This window comes from Podarcis melisellensis, assembly GCF_964234715.1.
Source record: "Podarcis melisellensis genome assembly, chromosome: 2".
Classification (NCBI taxonomy): domain Eukaryota; kingdom Metazoa; phylum Chordata; class Lepidosauria; order Squamata; family Lacertidae; genus Podarcis; species Podarcis melisellensis.
The window spans coordinates 54,782,151-54,808,564 of record NC_138529.1 but is presented as its reverse complement, the minus strand read 5'-3'; the positions used below and the strand labels follow the sequence as shown (position 1 = coordinate 54,808,564).

General features: G+C 41.6%; 1 protein-coding gene across 2 annotated transcripts; it reads left to right on the top strand.

Annotated features, from left to right (window-relative positions):
- LOC309359739 (organic cation/carnitine transporter 2-like) lies at positions 1-26,060 on the top strand. 2 transcript variants are annotated; one of them, XM_081893718.1, is made up of 10 exons: positions 1-399; positions 11,445-11,548; positions 13,332-13,486; positions 14,941-15,112; positions 16,188-16,314; positions 19,870-19,970; positions 21,341-21,555; positions 22,876-23,058; positions 23,336-23,471; positions 24,487-26,060. In XM_081893718.1, the coding sequence occupies exons 1-10, from the start codon at positions 7-9 to the stop codon at positions 24,572-24,574; spliced, it is 1,674 nt and encodes a 557-aa protein (XP_081749844.1). In that variant the 5' UTR covers positions 1-6; the 3' UTR covers positions 24,575-26,060. The 2 variants fall into 2 exon arrangements, with proteins under 2 accessions (XP_081749844.1, XP_081749843.1); XM_081893717.1 differs by having other exon boundaries at positions 16,140-16,314.
- The last annotated feature ends 354 nt before the right edge of the window (positions 26,061-26,414 follow it).

The following is a 26,414-nucleotide window of genomic DNA, read 5'->3' as shown; positions in this document are numbered from 1 at the left end:
CCCGCTATGTACGACTACGACCAGGGCACCGCCTTCCTGGGCGAGTGGGGCCCCTTCCAGCGCCTCGTCTTCTTCCTGCTCAGCGCCAGCATCATCCCCAACGGCTTCAACGGGCTCTCGGCCGTCTTCCTCATCGACACCCCCGAGCACCGGTGCCGGGTGCCGGCCAGCGCCAACCTGAGCCGCGAGTGGCTCAACGCCAGCATCCCGCTGGAGGAGCGCGGCAGGCGGCAGGTCCCGTCGCGCTGCCGCCGCTACAGCCTGGAGGCCCTGGCCAACTTCTCCGCCCGCAACCTGCTGCCCGGGCGGGACGTCAACCTCAGCCAGGTGGAGCAGGAGAAGTGCCTGGACGGCTGGGAGTACAGCCGAGAGCCCTACCTCTCCACCATCGTCAGCGAGGTAGGGAGGCAAGGAGGGGCGGCTGCTGGCGAGGTGGCTGGCCTCTTCTGGACGGGGCATGGAGAGGAGAGCGCGTGCGTGCGTGGGACTTGAGCGGCGCTGGATCAGCCCTGAAGTTCACGGGGTGACCTTGGGCCAGTGGCCGGATCACCCCGTGAACTTTCCTAGCCCCACCTCGCAGGGTCGCTTTAGAAACCTTGGACGCCTCTCGGGGCTCCTCAGAGAAAGGGATCGGAGGGCACAAATCCAAGAGTCCTAAGGAGAGCGATGCTTTGAGAGAGAAGCCTCAGTTCGCGCACCTGCTCTGTTGCCAACTTGACATGTCTTTGGCATTTTCCCTGCTGTGGTCGTTCCTTTAAAAAATTAACCTGCCAGGCACTTCTTTGTGCACTTGCAAGATCTCTTCTTCTTCTAAAACTCAGGTATCCATAAAATTCCGAGATCGCCCTGGCCCATGCGTGATGGGGGGTGCCCTTTCTTCAGCACCCCTCTCTCTTCTCTAGGTCACCTCCCTTTTAAAAGTGAACAAATAAGTCCAAACTTGCTATCTATTCCTATGGTGCCAAACATGACCAGTGGCTCCTTAGCTTCTCATGTTCATGACAGATACTTCTTGGTTTTTACCCCCGGGCATGCAGGAGGAAGGAGGAATAGCCTGAGTGACTTCTGCCACACAGTAAACGGAATGAGAAGTTGGTAATGTCCAGGCTCGTTGTTAACGAAAACTTTAACACAATAACATAAACAGGGACCTGCTGGAGCAGGCCAAAAGCCCATCTATTTCGGTCTTCTGTTCTTACATTGGCCAACTAGATGCACTTCTGGGAAGCCTACAGGCAGGACATGAGCGCAACAGCACTCCCCCCCCCCCCCAGTTTCCCTTTCATTCCTATGTTGACTCTCCCTGCCATTAGGGTCCTGTGACTTTTATGGAGAAGTAACTTTTAGAGGAAGAAAAGAGAACCATCGGAACAAAATTGGAATAATGGCAATATTATCTCCCAGTGAACACATTGTTCTTAGTTGACAGTGATTCTAACTGGCTTACTTTAAAGTTACTTTAAAGTAAGCTACACCATATATTTGCATGTAGAATGCTTTCTTCTCTCTCTCTCTCTCTCTCTCCCTCCCTCCCTCCCTCTCCCCCTGGCAAACAGAATTGAGTGCAATTTGAATTACTCCAGTCAGGATTTTGTAATTGTTGTCTAGTAGCTTGTCACACAGTGTGCACAGATGGAACTGCTGACAAATTGCTACAGATTTATAGCAGAAGAACTTAATAGTAGTATGATTTATGAAGTCACATAACAAAGGTCAATGTTCCAAACATTCCCTGGCATGTGATGGGAATTGAATGGCCACTCATTTTAGGGTTCATTTGGGTGCTGCAGTTGGGTTTAGAGTTATTAGTAGATTATCAGGGTTTGGACTGTGACCCTCTTAGCTCCTACCAACTTTACTATTCTGTGATTTCACCTACCTACTCATTTATTTGTATATCCAAGAAAAGCATGGAAAATATAGTGCAGTATTGTCCAATAACAATGAACACATCCACACATACAATTGTTCTATTACTTGCTAAATTACTGCAGGTAATAGCTTCCTTCAGTACAATACAGAGAAAATTTGCATGCTACCTTACTTCTTTTTGGAAAATTGCAGAAGGAGCAGAGACAGTAGAACTGGCATGTTACTTTCCCATACTTAGAAACATGGGAAGCTGCCTTATAACAAGTTAAACCATTGGTCCATCTAGCTTCCTGTGGTCAATACTCACTGGCAGGCTTGCAGCAGCTCTGTTGGATTTCAGACTGGGGAGATTTGCATCTCTATCTGGAGATGCAGGGGATTAAATCTGGAACCTTCTACATGCAAAGCAGTTGCTCTACTGCTGAGCAACATCCTGGGCATTTCATGTTTCTATTTTGTTTTTATTCTTAAGAAATTATTTAGCTCTTTAATTATATAATAGTTGTAGTCAACCTTAAATTATAATTGTAATTAAATGGGTTGAAATGGTTAAAAGAAAATTGAGGAACATGCCTTTCCCATAGCTTTGAAGTAGTTTAAGTTCTTATGTGCTTTGGGTTTAATTATCTCAGATTAAAACAAATGTGTTCTGGCACATCATTCTTATGCCTATTTACTTGAAAGTAAGCCTCACTAGTTACAGTGGAACTTACCTCAAAGTGTTATGTTAAGGTTGGATAGCGTTATAAGTTTCTATAAACAAACTTTCCCATGTGTAGATGTGTAGCATTTTCTGAGTCAGTACTTTTAAATGCATAGTAACTTAGTGAAATATTTTACTAACATATGCCGAAAGTTTGCATAGTCCATAGCACTGCTTGACAGTATCAGATCTATGCACTCTAGAAACTGCTCTTGATTGACCCTGTATGCAAAACTTGTTTTGCACAATCACAGGAGTTGGAATGGACCAAAGGTCTGTTTCGCTCAAAACCTGCTTCAAGGCAAAATTGTTCCCGCTTCCTCCCACCTCCATCCTACCTTCGTAATTCTGACTGCAGTGTCCACAACCAGGGAACAAGTGCTCTTCAGGAAGGAGAAATATGTTTCAGTTCAGACCATTAATACTAGCCTTAGTTGATAGAGGTTCAGGGCCCATGGGCGTAGCTGGGGCGGTAGGGGCAACCCCTCCCCCAATCAAGTAAACCAATGCAAATAATTAACTACTTAAAAAACTGAGGTTCTGCCTCCCCTAACATAAATCCTGACTATTTCCATGTCAGGTCCCCTTGTTTGGTGGTGACTACTAGTCATTACAAAGTGCAAGTAGATAAATAGTTGCCGCTCCGGTGGGAAGGTAAACGGCATTTCTGTGCGCTGCTCTGGTTTTGCCAGAAGTGGCTTAGTCATGCTGGCCACATGACCTGGAAGCTGTCTGCGGACAAAGGCCGGCTCCCTCGGCCTATAGAGCGAAATGAGCACCGCAACCCCAGAGTCATCCGCTACTGGATCTAACGGTCAGGGGTACCTTTACTTTCACTAGTCATTACTGTATGACTATGCTCTGCCTCCATTGTCAGAGGCAGTAATGCTTATGAATGCCAGGTGCTGGGTACCCCCAGAAGGGAGAGTGTCCTTGTGCTCACATCCAGCTTGCGGGTTTCCCACAGGCATTTGGTTCAGCAATGTGAGAACAGGATGTTGAACTGAATGGGCCATTGGCCTGACCGAGCAGCTCTTCTGAGAGGGAAGAGCAGTGGATCAGTCCTGATGCAGCTGATGCCACCACTGACCAGCCAATCACCACCTCCAGCCCAGCCCCTATGATTCTAGGGGCGCTGCTGTCACATTGCTGTTGCAACACTCCTAAAGCGTTTCATGTGCCTCACTCTGAAGAAGGGTCCTTTCTAAGAGTGAACCATTGTGGATAAAGTGGCCTGGAGAGCACCTGTTTGCAGTTCCACAGTTTACTACTGGGAATCCTCAAACTGTATTTGTGACTGCAAAGTGACATCAGTCCAGGCACTTTGTGGGACTACCTTGCTCATGGAGGAAGGGACCCATGTTCCTTAGAGCAAGACATGGGTGAGATTGCCCCAAAGGGCCTTTAGAGCATCCACAAAGCAACAGGAAGAGCATATTGTGGCAGTGGCTGTAGAAGAGGTTGGTGCATGGAGACGGGTTGATGTCAGCTGGTCTGTCTTGTTTAAAGATGCATATCGTCTTGCATACTGTTAAATTCAGGTTACACAATTAAAAGTGGACCTGATGCTCATGCACAACAAACCAGCTTTTATTCAGGGGTCAGGACCTGGACTTTATTCAATGAGGAAAGTGATAGGAAACTGCACTGGATATTGTAGGACAACAACTGCTTGGCACGACGTCCAGGCAAACAAATTGGGTTGCATGCTCAGTAAACAGACAACATCATAATAACCTTTCCACAAACTTTATTGAACATTAGGTCATCTGAAAGCAACCTTTGTATTCAGAAAGGATCACATACTCAAAAAGCTTGCAAATTGCAGTCTACTAGGTCCCCTGGTACCAGCAAATGTATGCACTGCTCACACTGAACACAGTAAGACCTCAAATTCCATGGCTAGAATCTGGCTCAGAAGTTATTATGTTTGCTAGCTAATCCTTCTTGCAATTCACTGTAGGAGACCATGTCAGTGCAAGAGCCAAGAAGGCAGTTCATACTAAGGATAGTTCAGTGCGATGAAATACAAAGCAGGCAGTTCTGATCCAAAGGCTATTTGACTATTCACTTACTAGAATAATTCAAAGTTTTTTGGGGGTTATATTAAAAAACCAGGTGGCGCTGTGGGTTAAAGCCTCAGCGCCTAGGACTTCCCGATCGAAAGGTCGGCGGTTCGAATCCCTGCGGCGGGGTGCGCTCCCGCTGCTCGGTCCCAGCGCCTGCCAACCTAGCAGTTCGAAAGCACCTCCGGGTGCAAGTAGATAAATAGGGACCGCTTACCAGGGGGAAGGTAAACGGTGTTTCCGTGTGCGGCTCTGGCTCACCAGAGCAGCGATGTCACGCTGGCCACGTGACCCGGAAGTGTCTCCGGACAGCGCTGGCCCCTGGCCTCTTAAGTGAGATGGGCGCACAACCCCAGAGTCTGTCAAGACTGGCCCGTACGGGCAGGGGTATCTTTACCTTTACCTATTAAAAAACACCTCTTAACCAGGTATGCAGCGTTCATACTTTTATATTATTTTTGTTATTTTCTTAATAATCCCAGCATTATATTTGCTATGCTTCCACGATCTGTGGCCTTTTTCAGATCCAGGGCCCCACTGTTAACTGCAGTCTGCAACATGAAGCCCACATTTACCTTTTTAAAAATATACATGCCACCTTCCTGCTTTTCTTTCTGAGGGTATGAAGTGCGCTGTATGCTTGTCCCATATAGTTCATAACATTGTGGACGATCCAGGGAAGAATGAATGCCATTTTACAAGAGGGAGTGGCATCAGAGCCTCAAAGGATACTGTAAGACTACTCATGAAGAAACCTTCTTAGGATCTGGATTTTAGGATTTTAACGCCTATTGGTTTGTCACATGTGGAATGCTCTTCCCAGGGACTCTTACGCTCCTTTGTATCTGACCACCTAGAGTGACTTAAAGAAATGTTTTAGTAATATTTATAGGGCTTGTGGTAAAATATAAATACCGTAGTACAATTCAATCCAATAATCCCTCTTGTATGTCCATGTAAGACAAAAGATTCCAAAATTACGTACATACACACAGACATTAATGCAATATTGGGAGGCTTTTTTTGCCGCACTTTCACGACCTGAAATCTACAAAGGTGAGCTGGGCAAAATATGTACAGTATATGCCCAGCACTAATTTAAGGAATTTAGCCTTCCCTTATTGGAATACCTCTAGAGTTCAGTCCTAAACCCATTTACTAAGCCCCATTGAACACAGTGGGACTTACCTTCAAATAAATATTCGTGGGATTATGCTGTTGCACTGTGTAGTCTCCTATATTACATTCCTGTAGTAATGTTTTGGAAATATGAACTCTGCTTGTCTCATAAATAGGTGAGACAAGCAGATATAAATATTTTACAGTTTGCCATATTCCATAGAATCTTAGTTTGGACCCTGGAGTTTCATCAAATAGGACAAAGCCTAATATGAGTGGCACACAATCTTAAGTAATTAGTACAAAGGGACTGGGGAAAAGGTGCATTATATGCCCATGCACTGAATTCAGCATAGTGTATAAAGATAACATAAAAGCATCTAGGAAACACAGTTCCCTTTAACCTACTTACATATCTTCTTTCCTGTAAAGCCATGCCCCACCCTACATACAAGTCTCTACCCATAAGTAATATATGCTCTTTGCCCTAGTTTTCAGAACTTCCATATACCTACTCCTATCCTCGCCTTAAATGACACTTATTAAAAAAAAAAAAATTGTATAGCTAGGTAAAAGGACAGTTGGCAATTCATAGCCAAAGATGTGGAGCAACTAAACACTTTATAAAGTTGTGTTTATGTTGTCTGGAGCAGTTGCATAAGTGGCCTTTCACCTACTTTCCCACTTTCAATTTTAAATGTGCTTAACTCTCTAATCTGTTGGTTCAGTCCTATCTTGCCTTACCTTGCCATTTAGTCAGGGTGACCTTTGCCTGAGATTCAGCCTTACAATAAATTTTTTGAAGGGGTGGGGAGTGTTCATGTTTGATGAAGAATGAGTCCCATTATCTGCATCCATCATAGCCCTCTGTGCTCTACTGTGTTTAAAGGTCACTAAGGATACCAGCGTTGGATTTCTATGACAGGAAAGGAACCCTCGCTGTGTCAGATCTTAGCCCTTATATGTGCCAAAGTTACACACGTGGAGAGTTCAGATGTCATGATAAGCCAGGCCTTCATGGTTCCCTTCCCCTTTCCTCTTCCTGTGTAACCATAAAGAAGAGCTCAGAACTTTGGCTTCCATTTTTGATTGAACACAGTTTAGTGTTTCATCTGAACCATAAACGCTTGTTAATTTTAACTATGTTTTGTTGAAACAACCCTGCTTCATAAGTAATGGTTTGAAGTTGACCTGTTTATTTATTTATTTTTTATTTTTAAAAAAAGGTTTTCTAAAAAATAGTAAAGGTCTTTCTTAAAAAGGAAAGGAGGAAATCTGCTGTATTTCTGTTACAGCATTTCCTATTGTCCAAATGTTCTATAAAGTGAGACTGCTATCCTGTGGACAGTTACATTGGAGTAATTATAGTTGAATTCAGTGTGACCTATTTCTCTTAGTTAGTAAAGATGCATAGGATAAGGATCCCAACCCAGGCTATTATGTCTTTCTCCCTCCTGATCTAACACATGCACAGTCTACAAAGGATCTCCACTTCTGTCATGCATCCTATACATAATTAGGTATATCTGAGACAATTGGAATCACTGGGTTTAGGCATGCCTAAATCTGATTGAGATCAGTCTGTGAAAGTGTCTGTCACTGTCACAGAAAGTGTCATTTGGACCCAGGAAATTCAGGCTCACCAGACTGAAAAAACTACTCTTTGTTGAAGGTTTCCACTGAGTAATGTACCGTTTCCCCAGGAACTTGCTTTCTCACCTTCTTTTTCAGTGGCTTTAAACAGCCAAAATAGCTTATGATAAACGTTGGTAAGAGTGGGTCACATTTTACAATGCAATATTTCCTCCACACAAATGTAAAAATCTAATAACCTGGTAGTTCGATAGTGACTACTACCGTACATATGATTCAGTGCTGTATTCACCTTGCGAATATCCACAGTGCATGTTGGCAGTGACCATTTTGACGATTGACCTTAGTTACTTACCTGTACCTAGGACTGTCAGTAAACAGATTTTAAAATTGGGTGTGTGTGTAGAAACACGTTATGATAGCAGGGTGAAATAAAAATGAATATATCAACAGCATGGTCCTAAGGTTATTTACTCAGAAATGAATTCCACTGAGTTTAGTGAGACTTACTTCCTTGGTTGAAAGCTCAGATTTGAAAACATTTCCTATTAGGTTTAGAATGAAATCATTTGTATGTCCCTGAAAATAGACATCACATACTTCAGTGATGATATTCAAGTTTATGTCATCAGGGTGGAATTGAATATTCGGAGGCCATTCTTGATACTATGTTTATAAGAGCTGCACTATGGAAACGTTTGTTAATATCAAGGCCACATTCTGCTATGCCGGGCCTGCAAGTTTTGTAACCTGAGAAATAGGTCTCCTTCAGGAGATGCCCTACACATCAGACCAGTGCTGTGCCACAATGCTTCTGTAACTTTCCAGTCCAAGGCAGAAGTGATGCAGCCCATTCTGTTAATTTATAGAATGAGAAATTTTTGACCACAGCCCCTGTGGAAAACCTATTTGTGTAATTCAATCCGCGGAGTTGCAAGATGCCCATAGTTAATACACCCAATAGCTTGGCTACTGTGGTCTTGGCATTGGTGACCCCAAGACTGGAGTGCTGCATTGTGCTCTGTGTGGGGCTTCCCTTGGGTTTAACCTGGAAGCTGCAGCTAGGTTATTGACTGGGGACAACATCATCTAACCCTTAATAACTTGGGACCAGTTCACCTACAAGATTGCCTTACCCCATATGTGCCCACTTGACCACTTTGATTGGCGGAATTGGCACTACTACAGGTGCCACATAATAACCGTTCTGCATTTGTAAGAACTCAATCATTTAGTTTGACAGGATCTACACTTTGGAACTCCCTGCCTATTGATATCAAGCAGGTGTGACTTCACTGCATTCTTGTTTAGGCAAGCCTACACAGATGCTTAGAAATGCTGGTGTGAATTTTAATCTGTTTTCATATTTTAACTTTTTGTATCTTTTAATATATTGTACATTTTTCTTGATTTTATTGTTTTGTAAACTGCCTTGCGGGTGTGTTGTTGTTGTTGTCTTTAACAATCAAGCAGCATACAAATTTTGTGAAATAAATAAAATAGATAAAAATAACACCCCTGTTGAGGGAACTGCTCTGGCTGCCGGTATGCCACTGGGTGTAGTTCAGCATTTTGTTTTTAGCATTTAAAGCTCTAAACAACTTGGAACCAGGTTACCAAAGTAACCACCACACTCTATATATCCCTGCCTGGCAAGTGTGTTCCTTAGATGGGGCACTGCTAAGAGTACTGCTTGCCCAGGAGCTGTGCTTGTTCTAGAAAGAGGTATTTTAGTGTTGCAGCTCCAGCCCCATGGAATCAGTTACCAACCAATATTTGACTGGCACTCAGTGTCATGAAGTTTAGGCACCTACTAAATGCATTTTTGTTTAAGAAGGCTTTCCCTGAGGTGTGACCCAAATATTTCTTAAATATAAATTGTACACTTGTATTAATGGTTTTGCTGTTTTTAGAGTTTGTAGCCCTGTTTAGGGAAGTTTTTAGTGTTTGATTCTATTTTTAATACTCTGTTGGGAGCCGCCCAGAGTGGCTGGGGAAACCCAGCCAGATGGGCAGGGTATAAATATATTATTATTATTATTATTATTATTATTATTATTATTATTATTATTATTATTTAATTGATTTTAGAATTTGTATTGTGTTTTGTTTTATCTCATTGAACCCCACTTTGATGGCCTTCCACTATCCCACATTGTCAGTCTACGTTATGAAATTTGTCTTTCATCTTAAGTGGAGTGCCCTGAGATACGTAATTAAGTGGCCACCACATGCTGAATGACTTTTTGTGTCACACCTTGCAGATAAAGCATTATCATCATGCGCAACGCACACCCTTCTAATCCTCTCTGACAATGTTTTATGCACTATCTGGCCTGATACACTAAGTAGCAGCTCTTGTGATTGTTAGGATTTGACATGCCTTTGGCAACTTTGAGTGGATTTCATCATCTGAATTATCTCGGTGGCAGGGAATAGACTAGTATGTGAAGGTCAGGAAAAGGTAGTCAGGTATATATTTTTCTACTGCTAATGATGTTACATGCTCAGCATGAGAAATGGCATTACATTTAGCATTATGTGAGACCTGCAGCCTAGCTCTGTGAACTTCAGTAACCTTGCCTAAAAGGTATCGGAGAATGAAAATAGCTCTTGCCTGAGTTGATTTGCTATATTCAGTTCTGAATCTGTCCCAAGTAATGCTACTAGGCTACACTGCAATTCTAACTGCTGCTGAGCTAAATACATGCTAAGCTTACACGGAAACAGCACAGTCTCACCTGTGCAAACACAACTTTGGGTGGCATTTAACGCCGATTCCCCTCCAATTTCAGGGCAGATGTCTCACTGATGCAGATTAGAAGGCCTTTGCACGTGGCAAAGTCAATATAGATAAGGCATAAAAAAGCAATTTGAAGCTGTAACAAAAGTATGTTCTGTGGGCTACAATTCAAGAAGCATTTCTATGTGCCTCGGGGAAAATCCAGTGTTCATATTCTACAAGAGAGTTGGTGAGCAGGGGTGAAAACTCAACCATAATTTGCACCCCCTAAAGAGGAGGTATATATTCTGTGGCTCTCCAGATATTGTTGGACTCTAGCTTCCTTCATCATCTCTGACCATTGACCATACTGCCTAGGAGGGCTGCAGGTTGGTCACCCTTGCCCTAAAGTGTTAAGCATTGGTCCCAGACTCTGCTGTTTTGACAGTCTGTTTTCAACTGTTCTTAGGAAAATGTGCACATTACTAAAAAAAAAAAAACCGTACTCACTGGCTCAGATCCTAACAACCCTTACATGAATATAACAGAGTTTTTGTTCACAGAATAGGGCTTTCACACCTCTCACCTTCCCTCTGCATCCCCTGAAAATCTGCTCCTGGGGATTGGGGAAACCCTTGAAAATAATGTGTGATAAGGTGGTGCAGTGTGAGGCAGTAGTTGGCAGCAGTTGACCTCCCCTTTTCATGAATGAAGGAACAACTTAGGATCCAAGGCATTGCGCTTGCTTGTGTATCTAGGAATATATTGTCAACAATGTAACATTCAAATTTAAACAAAAAAATCCTTTCAATTCCACTCATTTTTATCTGAATCACCCTATGCTAAGAATTCAGCTCTGTAGTTCAGCATCTGTAGAGCCTTGTTCTTTGATGGTTTAACCCAAGGCATGGGTAGGCAACCTAAGGTCCGGGAGCCGGATCCAGCCCAGTTGCCTTCTAAATCTGGCCCGCAGACAGTCCAGGAATTGGCATGTTTTTACATGAGTAGAATGTATCCTTTTATTTAAAATGCATCTCTGGGTTATTTGTGGGACATAGGAACTCGTTCATTTCCAACCACCAAAATATAATCCGGCCCCCCACAAGGTCTGAGGGACAGTGGACCGGCCCCCTGATGAAGAAGTTTGCTTACCCCTGACCGAAGACCTCAACAGATAGACCAAACAGGAATTTGGTGTAAGATATTTTAGATCAAAACATTGTATTCTGATTTACACATAAAGGTACTTTTTAAATTTAAAAAGTCCATTCTAGTAGTAATCTGGTAGGTTACTGTTTGGTTGTTGTAGAAAATGGGCCATATATATTACATGCATGCCAGAAATATTGAAACTCTCTCTCTCCTACAGTGGGATCTTGTGTGTGAAAACGACTGGAAAGCACCTCTAACTACCTCTTTGTTCTTTGTGGGCGTACTGATTGGCTCCTTTGTATCTGGACAACTCTCAGACAGGTATATATTAATGGGTTTGTGATTATTATTTTTTAGACACAACCCTTTAAAATTCAGTTAGAGCTAAGTTTCTGCATTGCAGTGGATTTATTTTTCAACTGTAATGAATTAGCTGATTTCTAATTAGGTAACACCAAAATGCTTGGTTCTTCTTGCCATAATTGCATAATCTGTGATGGACTTTGAGAGCACAACATGCTTTCCATAACTTTTTTTTTGTTTCAGTTAAGCATGAGGTATTTCAACAAATTTTGTATTTACAGTAGCATATCAAACAATAATTTGAGTGATGCCATCTTTCCACCCTTGAGCAATCTTAAACAATCAACATAGCCACCAATTTAAGCTGCCAGCACAACAGAAACTAATATATTTGATATTTTCCTTTATCGTTCAGATATGCTTATCACAACTATGAATGATGCCATTTTGACATTATGAAATAAGTAAAACAAAATTTCATTGTGATGTGTTTTATGGCCAACCTTTGGCTTAACCTACCTCCTTAGATATCTCTGTGTATGTATGTAATGCAGTAGCTCTGATGAAAATGAAATTGGATGTTATGTACTGAACATATTTAGGATACAATTGTACTTTTCATGCCTGAACCTCAGCTTAAATTCTACACCTTTTTTTCAAGGGGCCAGGCAGGACATAAAACACAGTGTAAAGTGATATTGCCCTTGAACATTCAAATGTAATAATGCAACTTAGTATCTGCATAGACAACACAATTTTCTGTTTGGAGTACATACAGCGCAACTGCCGCTCCCATTTTTCATCCCAATCCAGTTCACTCTCACAACCTGTTAAAAATCACTTGATAACAAGATACATCATAAAAGAACTACTCAAGAACAGCAACAATGTAAAAACATCATATCCTTATTCTGTTTGAGTTTTCCGTCGTATTTAAAAAGCAGAGCAAATTTGGTTAAAAATAAAATGTTTCCCTTTGGAGATAAATGTTTACTGAAAATGTAAGAATTTATCCAAAACCTTTAAAGCAGTAATTTGAAATACCTGCATATGTTTAAATAATCACAGAAAACACATCAAAATAGCTATGCTTTGTTTAAAAATAAAAGCAAGAAGTCATAATTCATATCACACCTGAAATGCAAAGTAAACATTGAATACATTGGGCAGATGACAATTATTGGATTTTTACTCTAGTGCCAACCTACCTTACAAGTTGCTTTTTTACAAGCCACAGTGTTTCTCAAACTTGGGTCCCCAGTACAGCAGTTTAAAGTAATGGGAACAAAAGTTTGAATCCAGAGAAACTTCCTCTGCTTCCAACCCAAAGAAATGTTTTGGTTCTCTTTAAGAACATAAGAAGAACCCTGATGGATCAGGCCAAAGGCCAACCTAGACTAGCAATCTCTTCTAACAGTGGTCAACCTGGTGTCTATGTGTAGCCCACTGAGTGGACCTGAGTACAACATCATTCTCCCCACTCACAGTAACTAGTATTCAAGGGCATACTATCTCTAGTAGGGGAAAGGGTCCCCATCAACCTACGGTTCCCATCAACCCCAGCTAATGCGGCCAGTAGTCAAATATTATGGGACTTGCAGTCCAGCAACATCTGGAAGGCACCAGATTGGGTACCCCTGATGTAGAGAGAAAACAAGGCTAAGGGAGATGTGATCAAGAGGACCCCCATGAAAGTTAATAGATATTAATTCCCACAAATATACACCCCAGACCCTAGATTTCTACTATTTTCATGTTTCATAAACTAACATGATTTTTATTTATCTTGGTCCCATGATAGGTTTGGAAGGAAAAATGTGCTGTTTGTCACAATGGGAGTCCAGACTGGCTTTAGCTTCCTCCAGATCTTCTCAACAACCTGGGAGATGTTTTCCATCCTGTTTCTCATAGTTGGAATAGGGCAGATTTCTAATTATGTGGCAGCGTTTGTACTTGGTATGTAACAGTCTTTAAGCAGAGTATGAATTCTCAGTATTGTTGCCAACTTTCTCAATGAGTGATGTTATGTTTAGGGGCTCTTCCTCCTCCCACAATACATTCCTCCCTCTCCCAGTGGATGCTAAGCCATTATAAAGATTGGGCAAGCTGTACACCAGGGGTCGGCAAACTATGGCCCCTGGGCCGGATCAGGCCCACCTGGGTTCTAAATCCAGCCCGTGCCGCAAAGCTGAGACTCCCGTTGATGGCAACAGGAGGAAGAGGCTGACCAGTGGCGGCTCTGCCACTCAAACACTGCGCCTGGTTTACCTCTGCAGCGTTTGATTGGCAGAGATGTCCCCATTCCGCGGCATTTGATTGGTAGAGCTGCCACTGCTCAGCCTCTTCTTCCCGTTGCTGTCGCCGCCCTGGTGCTCCTGTGGGCCAGAGAGTGGAGTGGACAGGCTCGCTGTGCCTACCCACGAGAAACAGAAGCAGCAGCGATGGCAGCAGCCCCTGGGAAGGTAAGCGCAGCAGCTGGGGCTGGGGAGGAGGACTACTTGTCCCCCTCGCCTCTTCTTCCAGCTACCCCCCCCTGCTGCTTTTCTGGCCCACCACAAGGTTTGAGGGACAGTGGACCAGCCTGCTGCTAAAAATTTTTGCTGACCCCTGCTGTACATGTTTCCCTTAGCCCCATCCAGCTCGTTCTCTTCACTCTGTGTAAGACACTCAAGCTCTGAGTTTTAAGTTACCAAATTGAAATGGCAACAGAGTCTGCAGTGGAAGATGTTAGGGTGTGCAGACCTTCCAGTCTTCGTAACAGCCCAACATACACATTGAACAGATAGAGAAGACAGGGTTTTATTAAACCTATAGCAGTCTTCCCATAAGCTAATTGTGCATTTTGTCCTGTGGCTTCAGTCTTTCATGCTGTAGAATTGAATGGGATTTAAGCAGTGTAAGGGTCAAATTAAGTATTACATTATAAAGGTATGACTGCATCCCCAGTGCCTTTTTATTTTTTACTGGAAAGATATCAAAGAGGCATTCACACATCTATTTCTTTCTAACCGAATGAATATACTAGCCTGAAGTACTGGCAAAGATTAGAGTGTGAATTCTTTGCTAACCATTCATTTGGTCTTGCATCCAGTGGCCATTAGAGAGTTAATAAATATCTTATGTGAAGGCTAGACTGTCTTTTTGAACTGTATTTCAATATATTACGTCCTCTTAACCCAGAATATTATTTACTATCATATACAGCAAAATGCTTGATCATGAGGAACTCACACATCACTATCAATCTAAATACTCTTCTTTATGTAGGATCAGGGACAGAAGTAGAGGCATATCTTAAATCCAAGGAAGATGCACCGGGCTTTTAAAAATGTTTCCCAAACACATTTGGGCAAAACAAGAGGGCTTTTTAAAAGTTAAAAGGCTAATCAACACTCCCTTGTTTTGAACAGGCACAGAAATACTTGGCAAATCAGTCCGTATTATCTACTGCACATTAGGCGTTTGCATATTTTATGCATTTGGCTACATGCTGCTGCCACTGTGCGCTTACTTCATCAGAGACTGGCGGATGCTGCTAGTGGCTCTCACTATACCAGGCCTGCTGTACGTTCCACTGTGGTGGTGAGTGTATTTTGGTTTGATTTCAGTTTATTTAATTTATTTTTCAAATTACATGCATACATCATTTTATTCATATACTGTATGTCCTTTCCGTAGTTCAAACTGTGCTGAGGCAGCTTACAACATGATAAAATGCACAGTTCCGACATAACAGAAGTAGTGGAAAATAATGAATAAAACATAAAAAATATACAACCAAACGGAACAATTTCCACAGAGATCATAAGATCTGAAATAAAGATACAAAAAATTAATATCAATAGCAGCAACAATCTCCCCAGCAAAACTCCCAGCCCAAGTGTCTGTACAACAGCCTCAGATTTTGTAGCTGGAGTCAGTCTGGGCCCCATGCTCCCAGGTAAAGTGGAAAAGGCCTGCAAGACGGGAAGCAGATCTTTTAGGACTCACAGCCTAGATATATAGAGATAGAGATAAAGATATATAGATATATAATTTTTGTTTTCATATCTATATATTTATATTTATAACATTTTTTTGCTACCAGACAACTTAGGTAACACATAATAAGTTACAGTGGGGGCAGGGAGGGGAAAAGGAGAAACAGGATGCAATGTGAAACTAAGGAGTTAAAACCAAAGATGCATAGTGTCATACAGTTCAGTCTTTAACTTATTTTAATTCACCACATTTCAGATCCTAAGAATTTTAATTTCTGTTGTTTCTCCAAGAACCCTAAGAGTTGTTTTTGGGTGAGACTTGCTGAAATGTGTTATTGCCACTCGTAGAAGCGACTTCACTAACGTGTATAATACACACACACCCTTTTATGTTGCTAGGTTTTTTAAGGTATAGTCACATGTTAGAATTAGCAGGGTTGTTGCTTCCTGTAACCTCTGCCAAAAGCCCATTCATATGTATAGAATAAATTGCTCCTTTTCATACAGGCTAAAGACCCTAATCTTGCTCTGTTTATACACTGGCTCTTCAACATTGGTTTTCTATGCTAGGAGGACAGAGGATAGCATTGCAGTTAAAGTCTTTTTGACCATGGTGGTTTGGGATGTAGGCTTAACAACCCTGGCTGTTCTGTTGAAGTTACGTTGAAACATCACAGGTTCATTCCAGAATCGCCTCGATGGCTGCTGTCCCAAGGCAGGATTAAAGAAGCAGAAGACATCATTCGGAAAGCTGCAGAAATGAACCATGTTGCTGCTCCAGATGTAATATTTGACCTCAGTGAGGTAAACCTGCCCATGTGTTGCATCTGTTTACATTTTCTTCCCAGTGTCTGGATATGGCAGTGCCCATTAAAACGTTCTGCCTCATGAGATGAAATCCAGTTCTCCAATAATGAACCTATTGGATATACAATCATTTTCAACCCGTTTAATGTTATATGAAGAACATTTTATACTATGGGTTGACTCCAACTAAGTTATACTTAAGAGTGGACCCATTTAAATTAATGGACCTCTATTAATAATGTCTTAGTAACTGTCTACTCTGAGTAAGATTAATATTGGATGCAATCCTATAATTTGTGATTTGGCAACATCCTGAATTTGCTACTCAACTCCTTTGAAATGCAGCACTCTACTTATTCTTCATGTTAGGCTGGCATATATGTTAAGCTAGGATCTTTTTAGATCATCTGTTTATAGTACAACAGGTGTCATTTGTATTTATTTTCCCTGTTTCAGGGATATTGCATTTTTTCAACAACACACAACTCATAGTAATTGTTACACGTCACAGTGGACTGGTCTCCCCTGTAACCCACCTTGCTTGGGATGCCAGGAGATTCTTGCTTCAGAACAGATCTGGTAGGCCCTTGGTTCTCAGAACTCAGGAGCCAGCTTCATCCTTCCTATCGGCTTCTCCTGTCTTCCTGTGCCTAGGTTCTTCCCCCTGTGCACAATTAACACAGAAATTACTAGCGCTCTTTCCCTCAATACCACCCTCCTGCGTCCACCCCACCAACATTCCTTTTGACTGTTAGGAAATGAGGTTGCCACCCTCCTACTTAGCCAGTCACCATTCTTGGCATCTACAGCATTGAGGTAGAGGGAACCACCCTCTTCCTTGCCTATTAGGCATGAACTGTGGCTCTATAATAAAGTACCAGACACCATGGGACATTTTCTGCAGCCATCTCTTCCTCTATTTCTGTTGCCCTCAGACTCGCACTTCCCTCTCAGCATTTCTGGTTTATTTCTACATGCTGAGAGAGGAGAGAGGAGATGTGTTATTGCTGCAGAAGCTTCCCACAAGGACTCACCAGTGCCTCCTCACAATCCTGTTCTGCAAAAATGTAAATTCTTCCCAGTGAAGAGTCCATTATGTTTTGATGTCCTGAGTGAAATGAAGCCGTTCTTAGTTACTGCCCATAACATCAGCAATAACAGTGCAGTTCTACCATGTCCATGTTACGCTGAGACTCAAATACCACTAATCATTTCTTCGGACTCACTGCTGGGGTGAATCTGATAGGGAGTTCTTCATACTTTACTGTGAGACAGTTTTGGATCTTTTGAGTGCCCTCTTTGCTGCTCTCCTGTTCTACAACCTCCAGCCTTTTATTTGCAAGGAGTGGCTCAGAGGAGCGACACACCTACATAATTACACAAGGCAACAAAGCTTTCACATCCATTGCACGTGCACATGATGTCGTGCTGTTAGCTTTTATTGAAATTGCTGGATTGTTTTACACAGTAATTTGCAGTTAGGGTTGTGGTTTGAACTTCTCATTAGAGGAATTCCCCAGACAAATAATTGGCAGTTCATCTTCCAACCCAGACATGGCAAGTGATGTTTAATAAGGCAGCTGACATGTGCCTGAAAACTCACACTGACCCTCCTGCTGGCTCCTGCCTGTGAATACTCTGGATTTTTGGCATAGTACATGAGATGCCATCTAATTGATTTATTTTTGGATCAAAAAGAAATGTCAGCAAAAATCTAAAGCTTCAGGATAACAGTACAAGAGAACAAGACAACCGTGTTCTTAAAAAAAAAAAATACACACCCATGACTTTACATTAAAATGGAATTAAGTTGAAAATGTAATTGCTATATTTAGTTTTACTAAATATATATTTACAACTGAAGGCAGCCCTGTTCAGGGAAGTTTTTAGTATGAGATGTTGTGCTGTGTTTTTACTATTTTTTGTTGGGAGTCGCGCAGAGTGGCTCGTGCAACCCAGTCAGTTGGGCAGCATATAAATAAATTATTATTATTATTATTATTATTATTATTACTTTACATAGTCCCTTTGCAGTCACATGATTGGGTTAATATTAAGTGCAGTTGAGTATTTCAATTGAAACTATATCATCATTTGCTAAGTTCATTTTTTTCTCCCCATTTCCCTCTAAAATTTGGACTTCTGTGATGCAGTATAACAACAGCATATTGATATTAGTTGTATTTGGAAACATTCTTCCGATATGGAGCCGCTTGAGTTCTGCACTGTTTCTGAGGCTTTTCTCGTTGAGCCTTCTCTGGCTTAAGTGCTGCCAGTGAGCATGGGAGGTGGCTATTTCAAATGATGCCTAAACTGTGGAATAGCCTTCCAAGAGAGGTTCATCAGCCCTCTTTGCCTGCTTTTAAATAGGTTCCTAAAACTGTTTTTTTCTATCAGGCATCTGGCCCTTTGATGTGAAATGATTTTAGTTGTGAATATTGTATTTTGTGATGCTGAGGTTTTTTCAGGGGACTTATAAATAAGCCTCATTGAGTTTGATTTTTAATCAAAGAAATGTGAAATCTAAATACACATATAAATAAATAAAATAATGGATATTGTTAAATAGTACATTTATCTTTTTCTAGTATTAACATGGGTACTTTTACTTGAAATGCCCTGGATTTATACATAAATGAATCTTTATAGCAGGGTTCATGAAGAAGATCCAACAAGATCCTTAGGTTCCGCACTCCTAGCAAATCAGTTTTGACAGGTTCACCCACCTGCTGATCACCTGATTCTATAGTAACATCAGGTGATTGACACCTGTCAAAGTTTAAAACAGGTGGCTGTAACAGCAGTTTGGAAGGGTTAAATTTAGATTAGGAAAATGTAACAACACCACTCCTCCTATCAAAATCAGAGAGCCACTGCTCCTCTATTTGCATTTAAGTAGAAAATAGAATTCTTGGGTGACCCAGTATTTTGTACTTTAGTCTTGAGTCAACTCCTGTACAATTTGTTGGCAGAAGTGGAATGAACTTTAAACTACAAAGCAACCTGCTTAGAATGCCAGGATGTTCTGTACATTGATATAAATTAGTCACACATGTACAGTTTTATGACACTTCCTACTGAACAACCTGTGGTTTGCAGCCTAAAATCTTGCAAATCTACTGTTTTGTTCAAAATCTATATATTAAACTTGCACACAGTGACTACAGTTAAACTTGCTGGATACTTTATACTGATCCCCAGGAGAAAGCCTGAATTATGGGAAAAAGCCTTTTAGTGCAGCCATGGAAAATTAATATAGTGTCAGTCACAGAAACCAGAAAATGTAGTTTCACATTTATTCTAAACAAATACCAGATCACACTACTTACGGCAAATACCAACATTTCCAGGAGCTGTCATTCAAATTAGCAGTGGCCGCTTCTGCACTGAATCATCAACCATATACTTTTTTAAAAAACTACAGCACTTAACAGCAAAGATTCCTTATTTACCTTGAACATGCAACTGAAATTTCCTGCTGCATGAAATGCCACTTTATTTTAGAGAAAGAAAACAGGTTTTCATGTGTGCATCTGTAATTTTTGTCTCTAGCTACAAGATGTGAATTCCCAGGACCACCGGTCATACAGCATTCTGGACCTAGTGAGGACCCAGAATATCCGATCGATCACTATCATGTGTGTGATTTTATGGTAAGCAGTTGATGAACAGACACAAAGCTTTCCTCTCCTTATGAGACAGCTGATTCAGAGCAGCTTCCCCCAAGCTGGTGCCCTCCAAATTTCTTGGGGACTGCAACTCCAATCATCCCTGACCACTGGCCATGCTTCCTGGAGCCGATGGGAGTTGTGGTCCAAAACATTTTGAGGAAACCAGGTTGATTCACAGTAGCTGAGACTGTGGCTGTAATCACACACCTATAAACACCCAGGAGCCACATTGCATAACATTATTTACGTATAAATGCGTGTGTGTGGCATTTCACATAGCAGCATATTGAAATGTCTCTGCTCCAGTCTAAATCCCAAACTCTTATCTATTATTCCAGCTAGCATTTGCTTTGAGAATGTCCATCAAAGATTCACTCACCTTGGTTTTTTGTGTGTTTACTGCAGCAGATAAATCCTGCTGTTTTGGAGTTGGACGCTACGCTGTCATAACTAGCGTCACATAATTTGTCTGCTGCCGTTTTGCTTCCATTGGCAAGTTTAAATTCACATCCACATTAAAAATCTATATATTAATATATAAAAACTAACATGTCAGGGGGACACTTATGGGCTCCACCTCTTTGATTTGCATATTTTGAATGTATAGGGAGATTTGTACATGAGGGAGCATTCAGAGACTGTGTTCCCCACCTGCAATCAAAAGTGGTGCAATCTGGTAACATGTGAAGCTGCAGATCCTGTGTGTGAGGTCTAGGAATCCCTTTAGTTCAGATACCTTAAAAGAAGTCGGTGGTGGAACTGGTATGTGTACCCATGCTCTTCACAACACAACTAAAGTACCATTTGAAACAAGCAAACTGCCAGGAGGTCTAATTAATGCAATTCTTATGCCTGATCAGATTACTACAGATCCAGACCTCTGTTGGGTGTCCCCTTCTCATGCCACTTTGAGTGGTGGAGAGGAGAGGAAGGACACGTTCCCTCCACACTGTGAATGAGCCATTACCCTAGCAAGGTGTCTGAGCTCCTGGGATTAATGCAGTTGGGACTGGACAGTAATGTGAACGCCAACAAATGGAGACAGATTGCATTTCTTTCTACATGGGAACACTTGCTATCATGTGTAAATGTATGTGCATTTCTTTTATAAAATCTGTTGATTTTATCAATATTTTGATGATTTCATTATGTTTTTAAAGCCAGTTTTATTGTCATTTTTAATGAACATTTGATACCATTTTATGCAAACCGCTCAGAGATTTATTTATTTTTTATTAGGCAGTGTATAAATTTTGCTAAATAAAACAAAACATAATTTTCAAAGCCTAGTCCAATGCAGCACTTATTCTGAGGCCTCCGAATATTTATTACAATATAGCTCTGTCTTTCAGGATGGTCATTTCCATTGGCTACTTTGGCCTCTCTCTGGACACCCCTAACCTGCACGGAGACATCTATCTCAATTGCTTCCTTTCGGCAATCATCGAAGTCCCAGCTTACACCATCTCTTGGCTGCTCCTCCATTATCTTCCCCGGCGGTATTCAATGGCAGGAGTCTTGTTCTTAGGAGGATGTGTCCTTCTCTTCATTCAGTTGGTACCTGCATGTAAGAACATTTTACTTGATGTGAACTTTCCCCCTGCGTTTGTAGATATAATCCACAAGGTCAAGCAGGTTGAACTGTGGGCATTACAGGTAAAATAGTGAGCGGGTGACTGTACTTGTCCATTAGTGCACAGTTTAAAATAGAAGCCTATTCTGCTTCTGTTCATTATATCTGAAGACCAATATAAGACAGAAAGGGAGCTTACAGTGCTGAGAATATGCTGTCAGGTTTGGGGGTTTTATGTTTGATTCTGTATTTAAACTGTTTTTACACTTATTTCTTGTCAGTCTCCCAGGGACCATTATAACATGGCATGGCATACAAAGTTTGTACATAAATAAATGAGCTCTCTCATTTGTTCCTATTATACCAGCAACTGAACACTAATCTGACAATCTTTTTATTTGGGGTGGGGTTGTTCTATCAGCCACTTCACATTGTGATATCAGCTTTTGAAAAGAACAATATATTGGATATTCTTTTTGAAGTGCCGTGTGATTCATAGTCTAGGTTTTGATTTTGGCTTTTTGCTGCAACAGACTAACATGACTAGTCTTTGTGAATCTATTTATTTATTACCGTTTATCACCTAGTTTTTTGGGGGGGAAATAAAGGGGGGGAATTTCCTTTATTTCCCCCCCCAAACCATGTCGGGGAATCCAAACCAGGTCAGGGAACATCGGGATGGCAGCGCTCCGCCTCCCCGCTGTCCCCCAAGCTTGTGGGGCTGGCGCTGGGGAGAATCGCGCTTCTCCCTAGCGCCAGCCTCCAAACCAGGTCGGGGAACATCGGGATGGCGGCGCTGTGCCTTCCCGCTGTCCCCCGAGCTTGTGGGGCTGCCCGATGTCTGCCCGAAGCACCAGGCGCTCTGCTTTCAGCGCGCCCCGCGCTCCGGGAAGCAGGCTGCTATCCGCAGCCTAGGGAGCCCTGCGGGAACTCCCATGGGCTCCCCAGGCTTGCTGATAGCTTCCTGAAGCCTGGAGAGCGAGAGGGGTCGGTGCGCAAAAAATACGATACATATGTGGACGACTTTTTCCTCCAAGGAGCTCAAGGTGGTGTACATTGGTTCTCCAACCCAACCCAACCCAGTTTTGTCTTCACAACAACTCTGTGAGGTAGGTTAGGCTGAGACACAGTGCCTGGCACAAGGTCACCCAGTGAGCTTCTCGGCTAAGTGGGGATTCGAACCCTGGTTTCTCAAGTCGTAGTCTGACACACTATCCATTACAACAGGCAGGTTTAAAAGAAGTAGGATAAAGTGAATGGCAGAAGGCAGATAAACTTACTGACACTTACACATAGCTTGATTGTCATTTGCAGACCTCACTGTGTTCTCCGTTATGCTGGTGATGATTGGAAAGTTTGGGATCACAGCCGCGTTCTCAATGGTTTATGTCTACACTGCTGAGCTCTACCCAACGGTTGTGAGGAACATGGGAGTCGGTGCCAGTTCAATGGCCTCCAGATTTGGCAGCATCCTTTCGCCTTACTTTGTATATCTTGGTAAGTTCCCAGCTATCTTATTTTCTGCCAGGCAAAATACCACTACTCTCCCTTTTAGTGCTACAAAGCCACTCAGTTCAGTATTATTGCAGGGTACAGTGAATAGTACGGGCAAAGTTGATGTACCATTAACCGATCTTTGTGTTGAGAGGCTCCAGATAAGCTTCCAAGCAACCTTAGAAGTCCTCAGAACACAGTTTGCAAAGAACTGGTCTCTGCAAAACATCGTGACAATAACTACTTATTACTTCCCTTGCCCCCCTGTGCTTCCTATCAGGTGCTTATGATAGATTTCTTCCCTACATTCTAATGGGAAGCTTGACAGTGCTGGCAGGAATTGTCACCCTGTTTCTTCCGGAAAGTTACGGCATGCCTCTCCCAGATACCATTGAACAGATGCTAAGAGTTAAAGGGTAAGGAGAAACCATTTCATCCATTATTTAAACAAACAGGGATTGCAGCCAGTATCATTGTGGGTCATGCTGTAAAAATGTTGGGAATCAAATTATAGAAGAGATTAGGACAGTATAGAAGAAATTATAGAAGGGATTAGAGCAGTATACAGTGGTACCTCGGGTTAAGTACTTAATTTGTTCCGGAGGTCCGTTCTTAACCTGAAACTGTTCTTAACCTGAAGCACCACTTTAGCCTCCTGCTGCTGCCGCGCCGCCAGAGCACGATTTCTGTTCTCATCCTGAAGCAAAGTTCTTAACTTGAAGCACTATTTCTGGGTTAGTGGAGTCTGTAATCTGAAGCGTATGTAACCTGAAGGTACCACTATATACAGAGAAGTCAGTAGTGTTGCTTGGAGATCTGAAAAAGAGGTTTCAACAAGATATAATGAAAACAAGAAAAACAGATGGCTTAATTCCTGAGAAACAGTGGAGTGGTATGCCAGCTAGATAAATATTAATTACTTGTCTCTATTGTAGCTTCTTAGATACAAACCAAACACTCTAATTTTAAAAATACGCTCAAGCCAACCAATTTATTATGAAGGAGGAGCAGGCGATTGGATCCCTCTCTGGGTCAGAGCCCCTCTCCAGTTTCCCAGTGGAAATTCACCCCCCACCCCCCACCCCAATGCTATTTGCCTCCAGAGATGCAATTGGCAGTAGCAGTTTAGGGGGTAAATATCACCATGGCAGGGCGCTGCCATGGCAGAAGCTGTTGTAAGAATCTAATCTGGATTGGTGCTCCATATGAAGTGGCCAGTTGAAGCATACTTTTTACACATTAAAGGTCTGATTAATATACTATGTTCTTTGGGCCGTGGGGCTAACCAAAGTCAAAGTTTGGTTTTACATGTAGATGACAGATCTGCCTATTGAATGAAACATTTCCTTGAATGTAAATGTTAAATGTATGACAGCATTATGCAAGCCTTTGCTTTAACAGTTTCCTGTTTTTCTTTCTATTTATTTACAGAATTAATTACAGAAACACATCTAAAAGCAAAAAGACATTAAAGGATGAAGAAGAAAATTCAGTGATTATAAAAGGCACGACTTTCTGATCAAGCTGCATACCCTGTTATGAACTAAATAGTACCTAGACATACCCTTCAATTTACTTCCAGAAAGGACTAATGGAAACACTTTTTCTATAATCAACTTATTTATTAAACGCACATTCATTTTTGTGAATGTAGATACTGTATATCCCACTGTGGGATCTCTGCCAGTAATTGTACGGGTTACAAGGAACAATATCCGAAAAGGTAGGGGCAGGGAAAGCCTGTTTCCCATTAGGACTGTTGGCAAATGTCCTTTTTGTAAGATTAAAACATGCTTGAAGTTCTAGATAGATGGACTGACTTTACTATTCGGTTCATTCAGTGCACAATGGCAAAAGGTGAAAGATGTTACTGAATTTAAATATTGTTAAGTGTCGTCACCCAGCTTGGGATGCTGCTTCTGTTCAGAAAACCTGAAGCTTGAAATTATGTGGATGCTAAATACTAGACAAATGATTTTATGCACTGCTTATGCTGGTTTTTAAAAATCAACATCAGTTTTAGAAATGGAGAGGTGGTTTTCATGTGCAAAACATTGGCAGTCTAGTTTTGCTTGCAAGCCTACTTATTTCAGATGTAGTTTTAAATATTAACCACTAGGTGCAGTTGTTTACATCTGAGAATGATGCCTTATTTAGGCTTATATTTATTTTTTAAGGATTACATTGCATCTGTAATGCATCTCTTTCAATGTTCCATTAGTCGATTTTTCTATAATTTGCCTCTAATTCTGAAAGGCACTGCAAACTAATACATATCTGTATTTCCAAATAATTTGGTCTTTTCCCATCTCTGCCTGAAATGTCTTCAGTTACATACTAGGTATGTAATAAAGTTACTTTATAATACAGAGCTTGCTGCTCTAAATGTACCAGTCAGGTGCCTTCAGCTTGCTTAAAGACATAACTGTTGCCTTTTGGGAACAAAGTGCATTATTTTAAATGAGTATCATGAATGATAAAAACAAGTCTTGTGTGTGAGCAATTGTGTCAAGTCTACCAAGAAACACTACCCGTTACTGGGGAAGGAGTTACCTTGATTACGTTTGTTACTTTACATTATGACACAATTTAAAAAGTATGATACAAATATGGTGCATTTTAAATAGTTTGATATAAAGTCACATGATATTGTATTCTTCTTTTAATAATTTGTTAGCTGCCTCAGAGGTTTTTAATGACAGAAAGGTGATACATATATATCTTAATATAAATAAAATGTGATTTTTATAACCAGAGTTGCTAGACAGCACTTACTTCTGTTAACACAGCTGTTTGCAGACATTCCAGAAATTGTGATATTATGTGAAAGTTATCCTATGAATGTAAAATTCTTCCCAGTTCTTACCAACTGCTGCTCACTCCAGTTTTGACTGATGCCTACTGTAGTGCTGTCCATGTGATGGTAACATATACAGGGCCAGTAGACAATTTTTGGTACCTTTAGGGTATAAGTATCCTAAATAAATGGTGAGGGAGACTGTAAATTTCCCAGCACTCAAGTTTCTGATTTTCTTAAAACTGGCATTCTTATCCCAGAGAGAGCAGCTACCATACTTAGTTTATTGTGGAGATAGGAATTGCACTAGTGTTAACGTTACCTGCAGAATGGTACCCAGAAGGTCACTGCACGTCCTTCACATGTGGGGGATGGGGCAATGGCAAGTGATGTAGGATGTTGTTTATGGAGTTCCTCAGCCTGCAGAAGCAATCTGGCCTTCACCTGGAACCTTTTGAGGCCCACCTTCAGCAAAACCGCAGGATTCCAGACTAGTCAAGCTGGCCAGCATCCTCTGGAGTACTTAACATTTCAAACTTGTTAGAGTCTTAAAACAGAGGAG